The sequence below is a fragment of the Oncorhynchus gorbuscha genome, linkage group LG06 (genome assembly GCF_021184085.1).
Source record: "Oncorhynchus gorbuscha isolate QuinsamMale2020 ecotype Even-year linkage group LG06, OgorEven_v1.0, whole genome shotgun sequence".
In the NCBI taxonomy this organism is placed as follows: Eukaryota; Metazoa; Chordata; class Actinopteri; order Salmoniformes; family Salmonidae; genus Oncorhynchus; species Oncorhynchus gorbuscha.
In genome coordinates, this window is record NC_060178.1 from 11,570,317 (window position 1) to 11,584,702 (window position 14,386).

General features: G+C 43.1%; 1 protein-coding gene and 1 pseudogene across 4 annotated transcripts in view; one reads left to right on the plus strand and one right to left on the minus strand.

The window, feature by feature from the left end:
• Positions 1–14,386, minus strand: part of LOC124037532 — a 116,719-nt pseudogene that overhangs the window by 51,098 nt on the left and 51,235 nt on the right.
• Positions 10,217–14,386, plus strand: part of LOC124037530 (E3 ubiquitin/ISG15 ligase TRIM25-like) — a 48,690-nt gene continuing 44,520 nt past the window's right edge. For all 4 annotated transcript variants that reach the window (XM_046352325.1, XM_046352322.1, XM_046352323.1 and 1 more), the window contains exon 1: positions 10,217–10,870. In XM_046352325.1, coding sequence (XP_046208281.1) covers positions 10,274–10,870 — 597 coding nt within the window. In that variant the 5' untranslated portion in view covers positions 10,217–10,273. The remainder of the gene's footprint in view (positions 10,871–14,386) is intronic.

Below are 14,386 nucleotides of genomic sequence, written 5' to 3' on the forward strand. Positions count from 1 at the left end.
CAGGTGTCCTCTCCTGCTCTGGTCTGTCTCTCCCAGTCTGGTACAGGTGTCCTCTCCTGCTCTGGTCTGTCTCTCCCAGTCTGGTACAGATACCCTTGACACTCTCTCTCTCCCCGGAGCTTTGCTCGCCAACATCATACTGTTACGCACGCCTCTAAGAAGAGGGAAAGCAACACCCTGCTACAACTCAACTCCCCATGAAGTGAAAGAGGTATGGGACTGTCCGTGCGAGTAAGGATGACAAAGGCAGAGAGTGGCATCGTTTACAAGGAATTTACGAGTACGAGGACCCGTCGCGCACCAACACAACAAAATAACAACACTGACAATTAAACAATCTCTGACAAAGACATGAGGGGAAACAGAGGGTTAAATACACAACAGGTAATGAATGGGATTGAAAACAGGTGTGTGGGAAGACAAGACAAAACCAATGGAAAATGGAAAAATGGATCAATGATGGCTAGAAGACCGGTGACGTCGAACGCCGAGCACCGCCCGAACAAGGAGAGGCAACGACTTCGGCAGAAGTTGTGACACACAATAATATATTGTAATCAGAAAGGTGTACAGGTACTCAAAAAATACAGCAAATTGCTGTTATTTATAAACAGTAAGTTATTGTAGTACAACTACAGCAACATGTTGTAATTCAAATTTACAGTAAATTAATGTTTTACAGTACTTGTACTGGGAACTTTTTTGACGTTAATTTACTGTAATTTCTACAGTAAATATTTTACAGTTTAGGGTCATGGTTAGAGCAGTAACTCTAGACATATCTAGGAATAAAAAGAGAAAACGTTTTACAATCAGAGTTCTTTGTATCTCTTCTTAGTCATACAGATCCACATCTTATAGGTGGACAGGGTTATGAACACATCCAATACATTATTTCTGAAACCAGATGAAATGAAACTGTCTTTCAGCAGGAAAAGCTTCTCTAATAATCCTAACCATGGCTAGGTGTCTTTGGAGACAGAGAGGTCTGGTTGTTGTTGTTATCAGTATTAAAAAGCCTTACAACTCTATGCACAAGGAATACTTTAAACAATCTATTTTTTTTACATTTACTTGAACAGTGCAGAAGAAACCTTTAAGGAGTGGATGATGTTGATGTTTGAATATATACCACTGAATATACCAGAGATGATGAAAGGACAGACTGGAACAGAACCAGTGAGACCCAGACCAAGACTCAACCATTAGAGACCTCTAGACCCATGTGTCTATGAAAATTTGAAAATAAAATATTCGAGCCAGTACAGTTGGGCCCTATTGTGTGAATCAGGCTTGATTGTTGTTGTCCCCTGCAGGTGATGAGTAAAGCAGTACCTTGATGTTTTTGTATTACCCCAGCTGTGCTGTGGAGAACTCTGACTACAAGCACAGCTTATTAAGTATTCAACATTATTTTAAATATTATTACTTTTATAACGCACATAAGACATGTTACTAGAATGAAACGGATCCAGGATCCATTTATTATTTTTTAAATTTAAATTTCGTAGTTTCGTTTAAATTTCTCCCCAATTTCATAGTATCTAATTGGTAGTTACAGTCTTGTCTCATCACTGCAACTCTCGTACGGACTCAGGAAAGGCGAAGGTCGAGAGCCTTGCCACCCACGAAACACAACCCAACCAAGCCGCACTGCTTCTTGACACAATGCCCACTTAACCCGGAAGCCAGCTGCACCAATGTGTCAGAGGAAATACAGTACACTTTGCGACCGTGTTAGCATGCACTGCGCCCGGCCTGCCACAGGAGTCACTAATGCGCGATGGGATAAGGACATCCCTGCCGGCCAAACCATCCCATAACCCAGACAACGCTGGGCAAATTGTGCGCCGCCCCATGGGTCTCCAGGTTCGACAGAGCCTGGTCTCAAACCCAGAATCTCTGGTGGCAAAGCTAGCGCTGTGAAGCAGTGCCTTAGACCACTGTGCCACTCTGGAGGCAGGTTCCATTTATTCTACAATAGATTTCACCCCAGGTCACATGGTAAGTTTGTCAATATCTCCAAATTGGTCCTTACAGCACAGAAAGAATGACGACTGGATCTCACAGAATCCACTCCCTCCTTCCCATAACGACCATTTCTATAGACCTGGAAGAGTTGTTTAAGAACAGTGAACTCAGAGGTATATACTGTACAATGTAGGATATAAAAGATGACAGGCTTTGACAACGTTCAATGTATTCCTCTGGGTGACCTGGTGAGTTCTGTTCCTAGATGGAGTTCAATCAGCCTGGTGAGTTCTGTTCCTAGATGGAGTTCTATCAGCCTGGTGAGTTCTGTTCCTAGATGGAGTTCTATCAGCCTGGTGAGTTCTGTTCCTAGATGGAGTTCAATCAGCCTGGTGAGTTCTGTTCCTAGATGGAGTTCTATCAGCCTGGTGAGTTCTATTCCTAGATGGAGTTCTATCAGCCTGGTGAGTTCTGTTCCTAGATGGAGTTCAATCAGCCTGGTGAGTTCTGTTCCTAGATGGAGTTCAATCAGCCTGGTGAGTTCTGTTCCTAGATGGAGTTCAATCAGCCTGGTGAGTTCTGTTCCTAGATGGAGTTCAATCAGTCTGGTGAGTTCTGTTCCTAGATGGAGTTCTATCAGTCTGGTGAGTTCTGTTCCTAGATGGAGTTCAATCAGCCTGGTGAGTTCTGTTCCTAGATGGAGTTCAATCAGCCTGGTGAGTTCTGTTCCTAGATGGAGTTCTATCAGCCTGGTGAGTTCTGTTCCTAGATGGAGTTCAATCAGCCTGGTGAGTTCTGTTCCTAGATGGAGTTCTATCAGCCTGGTGAGTTCTGTTCCTAGATGGAGTTCAATCAGCCTGGTGAGTTCTGTTCCGAGATGGAGTTCAATCAGCCTGATGAGTTCAATGAGTGAATCACGTTGTACCTTGACCTGAACACTAATAGCAACAACAACCACATCAGATAGGTTGGCTGTGTCTACAACTGTCATAATAGAGAGGCGGTCGGGCACACAGACGTTATTTACTATGTCTGGATGAAGGGATGCAGTGTTGAAGGCTTCCTTTAGGTATCCTGGTCTCTTGGGATTTAAACTGTGAATACAGAGAGATAGTCCTAACCATTCAATCAATGTACACAACAAGCACTCATCATTAACACTATACTGAGTGGAGACTATGGATATAATATATTATCATATAATACAATATAACAGAATGACTAGAATAGAATAGAATGACTAGAATAGAATCAAAATCAAATCAAATCAAATTTATTTATATAGCCCTTCGTACATCAGCTGATATCTCAAAGTGCTGTACAGAAACCCAGCCTAAAACCCCAAACAGCAAACAATGCAGGTGTAAAAGAACAGAATGACTAGAATAGAATAAGGGTTTTGACATGAAAGCACAGCCAGATGTTTTGACTTGGCAGTGTGTCTTGTGGTTGCAAATATAACACATAGATAAATGCATAACATGTATAAAATAGCTGAACACTAAAAACAGACTACATGAAGGAAAGGTGACATAGCTGCCAGGATAGCTGGACATACCAAGGTCAGAGGGATATAACAAAGGAGGGGGTCAGTCAAATGACTAACTGATGACCAATAGACATTTAAGTCAATAGACATAGTTTGCATATTTTTAGGACGTAGAGATGCAGAAGGAATGACAGAGAAGACGCATAGTCTGTTGCTCTGAGATAAAGACACACATACATAGTAACATATTGAGCTAAGTGCAGAGCCAAAACATAGGGCTGTAAAATAAGAGGAATGTATAGTATTTTTAGTATAGCTGGACACGCTAGAAACTGAGGAGACACAGTCTGCTGATCTTAGATAATACACAAACAAAAGAATGCATTTAGCTAAGTGCAGGAACAGGAAGGGTCTTGTAATCTGGCCGAAAGCAGATGTGGGCGTTACTGGGCTGAACAAACAGGATGCACGGATTGGAATGTAGATTCATTTTGCATGTGGGATGGTCTCATATGTAATATGTGAATAAATACTGGAGCCAGGGCACTGGAAAAGGAGTGTGTCCCGCGGGGCTCTCCGGCTTATGGCTTATGATACGGGTGTATTAAAAGTCTATCATTGAATTCAAAGTTCTTGGTCGTGTCATGTTTGAACCGATTGGCCACTACAGATTCTATACCTCTCAGTCTCTGAAGACACCCAGCCATGGTTAGGATTATTAGAGAAGCTTTTCCTGCTGAAAGACAGTTTCATTTCATCTGGTTTCAGAAATAATGTATTGGATGTGTTCATAACCCTGTCCACCTATAAGATGTGTATCTGTATGACTAAGAAGAGATACAAAGAACTCTGATTGTAAAACGTCTTCTCTTTTTAGTCCTAGATATGTCTAGAGTTACTGCTGAATGTAATACCTCTAACCCTGACCCTAGACCTAACAGTAATAACCACAATGTAATGTAAAGTATTACCTCATTCTCAATGATCAGTCAATACATACAGTATTCATTTCAACTACAGTACATTGTTTCAATATCAAGCCCCCCCCCCATTCAACCACTAATTAATTAATATAGACACTTATAATCAGTGTTATAACACATAGGTGTATTATAAGGCATGAAGGTCATTACAATAATTATAATATGTACTTCATATAAACTGTTATGCTTTATATATTCTAACAACTCACATTTGTAAGATTTATTCCAAATGAAGGGCTCTAACCTATGAACTGAAATATTTGTCTCCCTCTAAAACAAATAAAATAAAATAAAATGTATTTATAAAGCCCTTCTTACATCAGCTGATATCTCAAAGTGCTGTACAGAAACCCAGCCTAAAACCCCAAACAGCAAGCAATGCAGGTGTAGAAGCAAGGTGGCTAGGAAAAACTCCCTAGAAAGGCCAGAACCTAGGAAGAAACCTAGAGAGGATCCAGGCTGTGAGGGGTGGCCAGTCCTCTTCTGGCTGTGCCAGGTGGAAATTAGAACAGAACATGGCCAAGATGTTCAAATGTTCATAGATGACAGGCAGGGTCAAATAATAGTAATCAAAGTTGATGTCGAGGGTGCAAAAGGTCAGCACCTCAGGAGTAAATGTCAGTTGGCTTTTCATAGCCAATCATCCAGAGTATCTCTACCACTCCTGCTGTCTCTAGAGAGTTGAAAACAGCAGGTCTGGGACAGGTAGCACGTCCGGTCAACAGGTCAGGGTCCCATAGCAGCAGGCAGAACAGTTGAAACTGGAGCAGCAGCATGGCCAGGTGGACTGCGGACAGCAAGGAGTCATCAGGCCAGGTAGTCCTGAGGCATGTCCTAAGGCTCAGGTCCTCGGAGAGAGAGAAAGAAAGAAAGAATGTGAGAAAGAGAGAACTAGAGAGAGCATACTTAAATTCACACAGGACACCGGATAAGACAGGAGAAATACTCCAAATATAACAGACTGACCCTAGCCCCCCGACACATAAACTAGTGCAGCATATATACTGGAGGTTGAGACAGGAGGGGTCGGGACACATTGTGGCCCCGTCCAAAGATACCCCCGGACAGGGCCAAACAGGCAGGATATTACCCCACCCACTTTGCCAAAACATAGCCCCCACACCACTAGAGGGATATCTTCAACCACCAACCTACCATCCTGAGACAAGGCCGAGTATAGCCCACAAAGATCTCCACAACCCAAGGGGCGGCACCAACCCAGACAGGAAGATCACGTCAGTGTCTCAACCCACTCAAGTGACGCACCCCTCCCAGGGACGGTATGAGAGAGCCCCAGTAAGCCAGTGACTCAGCCACTGTAATAGGGTTAGAGGCAGAGAATCCCAGTGGAGAGAGGGGAACCGGCCAAGCAGAGACAGCAAGGGCGGTTCGTTGCTCCAGTGCCTTTCCTTTCACCTTCACACTCCTGGGCCAGACTACACTCAATCATAGGACCTACTGAAGAGATGAGTCTTCAATATAGACTCAAAGTTTGAGACCGAGACTGTGTCTGTGTCTCTCACATGGATAGGCAGACCATTCCATAAAAATTGATCTCTATAAGAGAAAGCCCTGCCTCCAGCTGTTTGCTTAGAAATTTTAGGGACAGTTAGGAGGCCTGCGTCTTGTGACCGTAGCATACGTGTAGGTATGTATGGCAGGACCAAATCGGAAAGATAGGTAGGAGCAAGCCCATGTAATGCTTTGTAGGTTAGCAGTGAAACCTTGAAATCAGCCCTTGCCTTAATGGGAAGCCTGTGTAGAGAGGCTAGTACTGGAGTAATATGATCACATGTTTTGGTTCTAGTCAAGATTCTAGCACCCATGTTTAGCACTAACTGAAGATTATTTAGTGCTTTATCCGGGTAGCCTGGAAAGTAGAGCATTGCAGTAATCTAACCTAGAAGTGACAAAAGCATGGAGTAATTTTTATGCATCATTTGTGGACAGAAAGTTTCTGTTTTTTGCAATGTTACGTAGATGGAAAAAAACTGTCCTTGAAATAGTCTTGATATGTTCGTCAAAAGAGAGATCAGGGCCCAGAGTAACGCCGAGGTCCTTCACAGTTTTATTTGAGATGACTGTACAACCATCAAGATTAATTGTCAGATTCAACAGAAGATATTTTTGTTTCTTGGGACCTAGAACAAGCATCTCTGTTTTGTCTGAGTTTAAAAGCAAAACATTTGCAACCATCCACTTCCTTATGTCTGAAACACAGGCTTCCAGCGAGGGCAATTTTGGGGCTTCACCGTGTTTCATCGAAATGTACAGCTGTGTGTCATCCGTATATTAGTGAAAGTTAACATTATGTTTCCGAATGACATCACCAAGAGATAAAACATATAGTGAAAACAATAGTGGTCCTAAAATGGAACCTTGAGGAACACCAAAAATTACAGTTGATTTTTCTATGAGGACAAATCATCCACAGAGACAAACTGATATATTTCCGACAGATAAGATCTAAACCAGGCCAGAACTTGTCCGTGTAGAACAATTTGGATTTCCAATCTCCAAAAGAATGTGGTGATCAATGGTATCAAAAGCAGCACTAAGGTCTAGGAGCACGAGGACAGATGCAGAGCCTCAGTCTGACGCCATTAAAAGTTAATTTACCACATTCACAAGTGCAGTCTCAGTGTTATGATGTGGTCTAAAACCAGACTGAAGCGTTCCGTATACATTGTTTGTCTTCAGGAATGCAGTGAGTTGCTGCGCAACAGCTTTCTCTATCATTTTTGAGAGGAATTGGAGATTCAATATAGGATCGTTTTTTTTTTTTTTCTGGGTCAAGGTTTGGCTTTTTCAAAAGAGGCTTTATTACTGCCACTTTTAGTGAGTTTGTGATAGAGGAAAATATGTTTGAAATGACTAATTATGTATACATTCCAATCAGAAACTGACTAGTCCAAATGCTATAATGTACTGTCCCTCTTGCTCCCTTTCACAATTGTATATAATGTAGTCAGGAAGTTAAGTAACAATGAAGGTCTGTTCTTTAAGTTCATTCAGTTGTACAAATCTCCAGGTGGTGGGAACGGGCCATCTCCAAAATAGTCGGGAATGTTGATTTATGCTGACTGGCCTTGACTTCGTGCTGATAACGCGGAGGCTTGAGAATTAGAGGGGCCCTCTGTTTGTGAAACGGAACGTTTGGAAAACGCTGACGTCATTTTCAGTTTATAACCTGTGGTAATGTGTGTGAGGATTTAGTACTCATCAAGAATAAATGCTGAACTTGTTTTTTAAGACTGGTCTCTTGCTAATTCATGCAAATGATAAACTTACAACTTATCATGAATTAGAAATGAGTGCGAATTTAATTGGTTTTGGCAATAAAACATAAAGGGATTAAGAATTCCTCTATCAGTTTGGTACACATCCGGTGGATAGAGATGTTCAACATAGGAGGGCCAAGCACAGGTAGCAGCTCTTTCAGTAGTTTAATTGGAATAGGGTCCAGTATGCAGCTTGAAGGTTTAGAGGCCATGATTATTTTCATCATTGTGTCAAGAGATATAGTACTAAAACACTTGAGTGTCTCCCTTGATCCTAGGTCCTGGCAGTGTTGTGCAGACTCACGACAACTGAGCTCTGGAGGAATACGCAGATTTAAAGAGGAGTCTGTAATTTGCTTTCTAATGATCATGATCTTTTCCTCAAAGAAGTTCCTGAATTTATCACTGCTGAAGTGAAAGCCATACACTCGTTGGGAATGCTGCTTTTTAGTTAGCTTTGCGACAGTATCAAAAATACATTTTGGATTGTTCTTATTTTCCTTAATTGAGTTGGAAAAGTAGGATGATCAAGCAGCAGTGAGGGCTCTTCGATACTGCACGGTACTGTCTTTCCAAGCTAGTCGGAAGACTTCCAGTTTGGTGTGGCGCCATTTCCATTCCAATTTTCTGGAAGCTTGCTACAGAGCTCAGGTATTTTCTGTATACCAGGGAGCTAGTTTCTTATGACAAATGTTTTTAGTTTTTAGGGGTGCAACTGCATCTAGGGTATTGCGCAAGGTTAAATTGAATTCCTCAGTTAGGTGGTTAACTGATTTTTGTACTCTGACATCCTTGGGTAGGTGTAGGGAGTCTGGAAGGACATCTAAGAATCTTTGGGTTGTCCGAGAATTTAGAGCACGACTTTTAATGATCCTTGGTTGGGGTCTGAGCAGATTTTCTGTTGCGATTGCAAACATAATAAAATGGTGGTCCGTTAGTCCAGGATTATGAGGAAAAACATTTAGATCCACAACATTTATTCTACGGGACAAAACTAGGTCCAGAGTATGACATTGGCAGTGAGTAGGTCTGGAGACATGTTGGACAAAACCCACTGAGTCGATGATGGCTCCGAAAGCCTTTTGGACTGGGTCTGTGGACTTATCCATGTGAATATTAAAGTCACCAAAAATTGGAATATTATCTGCCTTGATTACAAGTTCCTATAGGAATTCAGGGAACTCAGTGAAGAACGCTGTATATGGCCCAGGAGGCCTGTAAACCGTAGCTATAAAAAGTGATTGAGCAGGATGCATAGATTTCTTGACTAGAAGCTTAAAAGATGAAAACGTCAATTTATTTTTGGTAAATTGATCCGCCTTTGTGGAATGCGCTGGGGATATGGTCACTAGTGTAACCAGGAGGTGAGGCCTCAGCCATGTTTCAGTCAGGCCGATCACATCAAGATTATGATCAGTGATTAGTTCATTGACTATAACTGCCTTGGAAGTGAGGGATCTAACATTAAGTAGCCCTATTTTGAGATGTGAGGTATCACAATCACTTTCAATAACGGCAGGAATGGAGGAGGTCTTTATTCCAGTGAGATTGCTAAGGCGAACACCGCCATGTTTAGTTTTGCCCAACCTAGGTTGAGGCACAGACACAGTATTTATTTTGCTCCTTTGCACCCCATTATTTTTATTTCTACTTTGCACATTCTTCCATTGCAAATCTACCATTCCAGTGTTTTACTTGCTATATTGTATTTACTTTGCCGCCATGGCCTTTTTTTGCCTTTACCTCCCTTATCTCACCTCATTTGCTCACATCGTATATAGACTTGTTTATACTGTATTATTGACTGTATGTTTGTTTTACTCCATGTGTAACACTGTGTCGTTGTATGTGTCGAACTGCTTTGCTTTATCTTGGCCAGGTCGCAATTGTAAATGAGAACTTGTTCTCAACTTGCCTACCTGGTTAAATAAAGGTGAAATAAAAAATAAAAAATAAAAAATGGGGATATCTGAGCTGCCTACACTGACTGTGCTAGTAGCAGACTCCATTAAGCTGACAGGCTGGCTAACAGCCTGCTGCCTGGCCTGCACCCTATTTCATTGTGGAGCTAAGGGAGTTAGAGCCTTGTCTATGTTGGTAGATAAGATGAGAGCGCCCCTCCAGCTAGGATGGAGTCCGTCACTCCTCAGCAGGTCAGGCTTGGTCCTGTTTGTGGGTGAGTCCCAGAAAGAGGGACAATTATCTACTAATTCTATCTTTTGGGAGTGGCAGAAAACAGTTTTCAACCAGCGATTGAGTTGTGAGACTCCACTGTAGAGCTCATCACTCCTCCTAACTGAGAGGGGGCCAGAGGCAATTACTCAATTACTCTAGACCTCGCATGCAGTTCTCTCTCTCCCTCCCTTCCTCTAACTTCTACCTCACTGGATCCCTCTCAGCACCCATCCCTCCCTCTGTCCCTCCCTCTACTCTCACCCCTCTGGCAGAACCGGGAAGTCCCTTCCCCTCCCACAAACTCTCTTCTGAAGAAATTAAACTGATCTGAGTCTTTGTGTCGTCTGTCTGTGTGAGAGTGAAAATCCATCCAAATGGCTCAGCAGGGAGTTCAGCTGGACCAGGACCAGTTCTGTTGTTCTGTCTGTCTGGATGTACTGAAGGAACCAGTCACCATCCCCTGTGGACACAATTACTGTAGAAGCTGTATTGACGGCTGCTGGGATCAGGAAGTTCTGAAAGGGGTCTATAGCTGTCCGCAGTGCAGAGAGACCTTCACTCCAAGGCCTAATCTGAAGAAAAATAATATGTTGGCTGAGATGGTGGAGAAAATGAAGAAAACAGGACTCCAGGCTGCTCCCCCTCCTGCTCTGTGCTATGGTGGACCTGGAGATGTGGCGTGTGACATCTGCACTGGAAGCAGAAAGCGGAAAGCCCTCATGTCCTGTCTGCCGTGTCTGGCCTCTTACTGTGAGAATCACCTCCAATCTCACTATGAATCTCCTGCTTTGAAGAAGCACAAGCTGGTCAAAGCCACCACACAACTACAGGAGAAGATCTGCTCTCATCATGACAAACTGCTGGAGGTTTACTGTCGTACCGATCAGCAGTGTATCTGTTATCTGTGTACAATGGATGAACATAAAGGCCATGATACAGTGTCAGCTTCAGCAGAGAGGACTGAGAAACAGGTAAGACTAGAACAACTTGTTGGTGACTGTCTGATAAACAAAGAATTAATGATACAGTAGGAACTAAGACTGTTTGAATATGAGATCAGTCAAATTAAATGGATCCACGGCAGAACAAATTTGAACACAAACCTTGAGTATATTGAGTTTGCTCCAATGTATGACCATTTTAAAAAGTCAAACACTATTATCATTCTGAATGCCCTTTAATGAGTCCAAAGTTCAGTCTCAACCCCTTGATACATGTATGCCAACCATAAAACTATAATCATTCACCTAGCAACGAAAAAATATCACACTGTAAAGGGACCATCAATATTACAGACCTTCCTCTCTATGGGCCCTATGTCACAATAATACATATATATTTTAGGCCAGTTGAGAACAAGTTCTCATTTTCAACTGCGACCTGGCCAAGATAAAGCAAAGCAATGCGACAAAAACAACACAGAGTTCCACATGGGATAAACAAACGTACAGTCAATAACACAATAGAAAAATCTGTATACAGTCTGTGCAAATGAAGTAAGGAGGTAAAGGCAATAAATAGGCCAATAATGGAAAAGTAATTACAATTTAGCAACTTACACTGGAGTGATATACAGTGGGGAGAACAAGTATTTGATACACTGTCAATTTAGCAGGTTTTCCTACTTACAAAGCATGTAGAGGTCTGTAATTTTTATCATAGGTACACTTCAACTGTGAGAGACGGAATCTAAAACAAAAATCCAGAAAATCAAATTGCATGATTTTTAAGTTATTCATTTGCATTTTATTTCATGACATAAGTATTTGATCACCTACCAACCAGTAAGAATCCCAGCTCTCACAGAGCTGTTAGTTTTTCTCTAAGAATCCCTCCTGTTCTCCACTCATTACCTGTATTGACTGCACCTGTTTGAAGTCGTTACCTGTATAAAAGACACCTGTCCACATCCTCAATCAAACAGACTCCAACCTTTCCACAATGGCCAAGACTAGGGAGCTGTGTAAGGACATCAGGGATACAATTGTAGACCTGGCCAAGGCTGGGATGGGCTACAGGACAATAGGCAAGCAGCTTGGTGAGAAGGCAACAACTGTTGGCGCAATTATTAGAAAATGGAAGAAGTTCAAGATGACGGTAAAATCACCCTCGGTCTGGGTCTCCATGCAAGATCTCACCTCGTGGGGCATCAATGATCATGAGGAAGGTGAGGGATCAGACCAGAACTACATGGCAGGATCTGGTCAATGACCTGAAGAGAGCTGGGACCACAGTCTCAAAGAAAACCATTAGTAACATACTACGCCGTCATGGATTAAAATCCTGCAAAGCACGCAAGGTCACCCTGCTCAAGCCAGCGCATGTCCAGGCCTGTCTGAAGTTTGCCAATGACATCTGGATGATCCAGAGGGGGAATGGGAGAAGGTCATGTGGACTGATGAGACAAAAGCAGAGCTTTTTGGTCTAAACTCCACTCGCCGTGTTTGGAGGAAGAAGAAGGATGAGTACAACCCCAAGAACGCCATCCCACCCGTGAAGCATGGATGTGGAAACATCATTCTCTGGGGATGCTATTCTGCAAAGGGGACAGGACGACTTCACCGTATTGAGGGGAGGATGGATGGGGCCATGTATCACAAAATCTTGGCCAACAACCTCCTTCCCTCAGTAAGAGCATTAAAGATGGGTTCAAATCAAATCAAATCAAATTTATTTATATAGCCCTTCGTACATCAGCTGATATCTCAAAGTGCTGTACAGAAACCCAGCCTAAAACCCCAAACAGCAAGCAATGCAGGTGTAGAAGCACGGTGGCTAGGAAAAACTCCCTAGAAAGGCCAAAACCTAGGAAGAAACCTAGAGAGGAACCAGGCTATGTGGGGTGACCAGTCCTCTTCTGGCTGTGCCGGGTGGAGATTATAACAGAACATGGCCAAGATGTTGAAATGTTCATAAATGACCAGCATGGTCCAATAATAATAAGGCAGAACAGTTGAAACTGGAGCAGCAGCACGGCCAGGTGGACTGGGGACAGCAGGTAGTCCTGAGGCATGGTCCTAGGGATCAGGTCCTCCGAGAGAGAGAAAGAAAGAAAGAAAGAAAGAAAGAGAGAAAGAGAGAATTAGAGAGAGCACACTTAAATTCACACAGGACACCGAATAGGACAGGAGAAGTACTCCAGATATAACAAACTGACCCTAGCCCCCGACACATAAACTACTGCAGCATAAATACTGGAGGCTGAGACAGGAGGGGTCAGGAGACACTGTGGCCCCATCCGAGGACACCCCCGGACAGGGCCAAACAGGAAGGATATAACCCCACCCACTTTGCCAAAGCACAGCCCCCACACCACTAGAGGGATAACTTCAACCACCAACTTACCATCCTGAGACAAGGCTGAGTATAGCCCAGAAAGATCTCCGCCACCGAGACGGCTGCGCAGTACTGTCTTTTATCGATGGAGGTTATGATATTGTTTTGGACCTTGAGCGTGGCTGAGGTGCACCCGTGACCAGCTCAGAAACCAGATTGCATAGCGGAGGAGGTATGTTGGGATTCGAAATGGTCGGTGATCTGTTTGTTCACAGGCTTTTGAAGACTTTAGAAAGGCAGGGCAGGATGGATATAGATCTATAACAGTTTGGGTCGAGAGTGTCTTCCCCTTTGATGACCGCGGCAGCTTTCCAATCTTTAGGAATCTCAGATGATATGAAAGAGCGGTTGAACAGATTAGTAATAGGGGTTACAACAATGGCGGCTGATAGTTTTAGGAAGAGACGGTCCAGATTGTCTAGCCCAGCTGATTTGTAGGGATCCATATTTACCAGCTCTTTCAGAAAATCAGCAATCTGGATTTGGGTGAAGGAGAAGCAGGGGGGGGGGCTTGGCCCAGTTGCTGCAGGGGGTGCAGAGCTGCTGGCCAGGTTTGGGGTAGCCAGGTGGAAAGCATGGCCAGCCATAGCGAAATGCTTCTTGAAATTCTTGATTGTCATGGATTTATCAGTGGTTATAATGTTTCCTAGCCTCAGTGCAGTGGGCAGCTGGGAGGAGGTACTCTTGTTCTCCATGGATTTTAGTGTCCCAAAACCTTTTGGAATTAATGCTGCAGGATGCAAATTTCTGTTTGAAAAAACTAGCCTTTACTTTCCTAACTGACTGTGCGTATTAGTTCCTGACTTCCCTGAAAAGTTTCATATAGCTGGGACTATCCGAAGCTAGTGCAGTACACCACAGAGTGTTTTTGTTTTGGTCAAGGCCAGTCAAGTCTGGAGTGAACCAAGGAATGTTTCTGTTCTTAGTTCAACATTTATTGAAAGGGGCATACTTATTTAAGATGGTGAGGAACAGTGGTAGGCTTGATTACCAACAACGACGAGACGGCCTACAGGGAGGAGGTGAGGGCCCTCGGAGTGTGGTGTCAGGAAAATAACCTCACACTCAACGTCAACAAAACTAAGGAGATGATTGTGGACTTCAGGAAACAGCAGAGGGAACACCCCCCTATCCACATCGATGGAACAGTA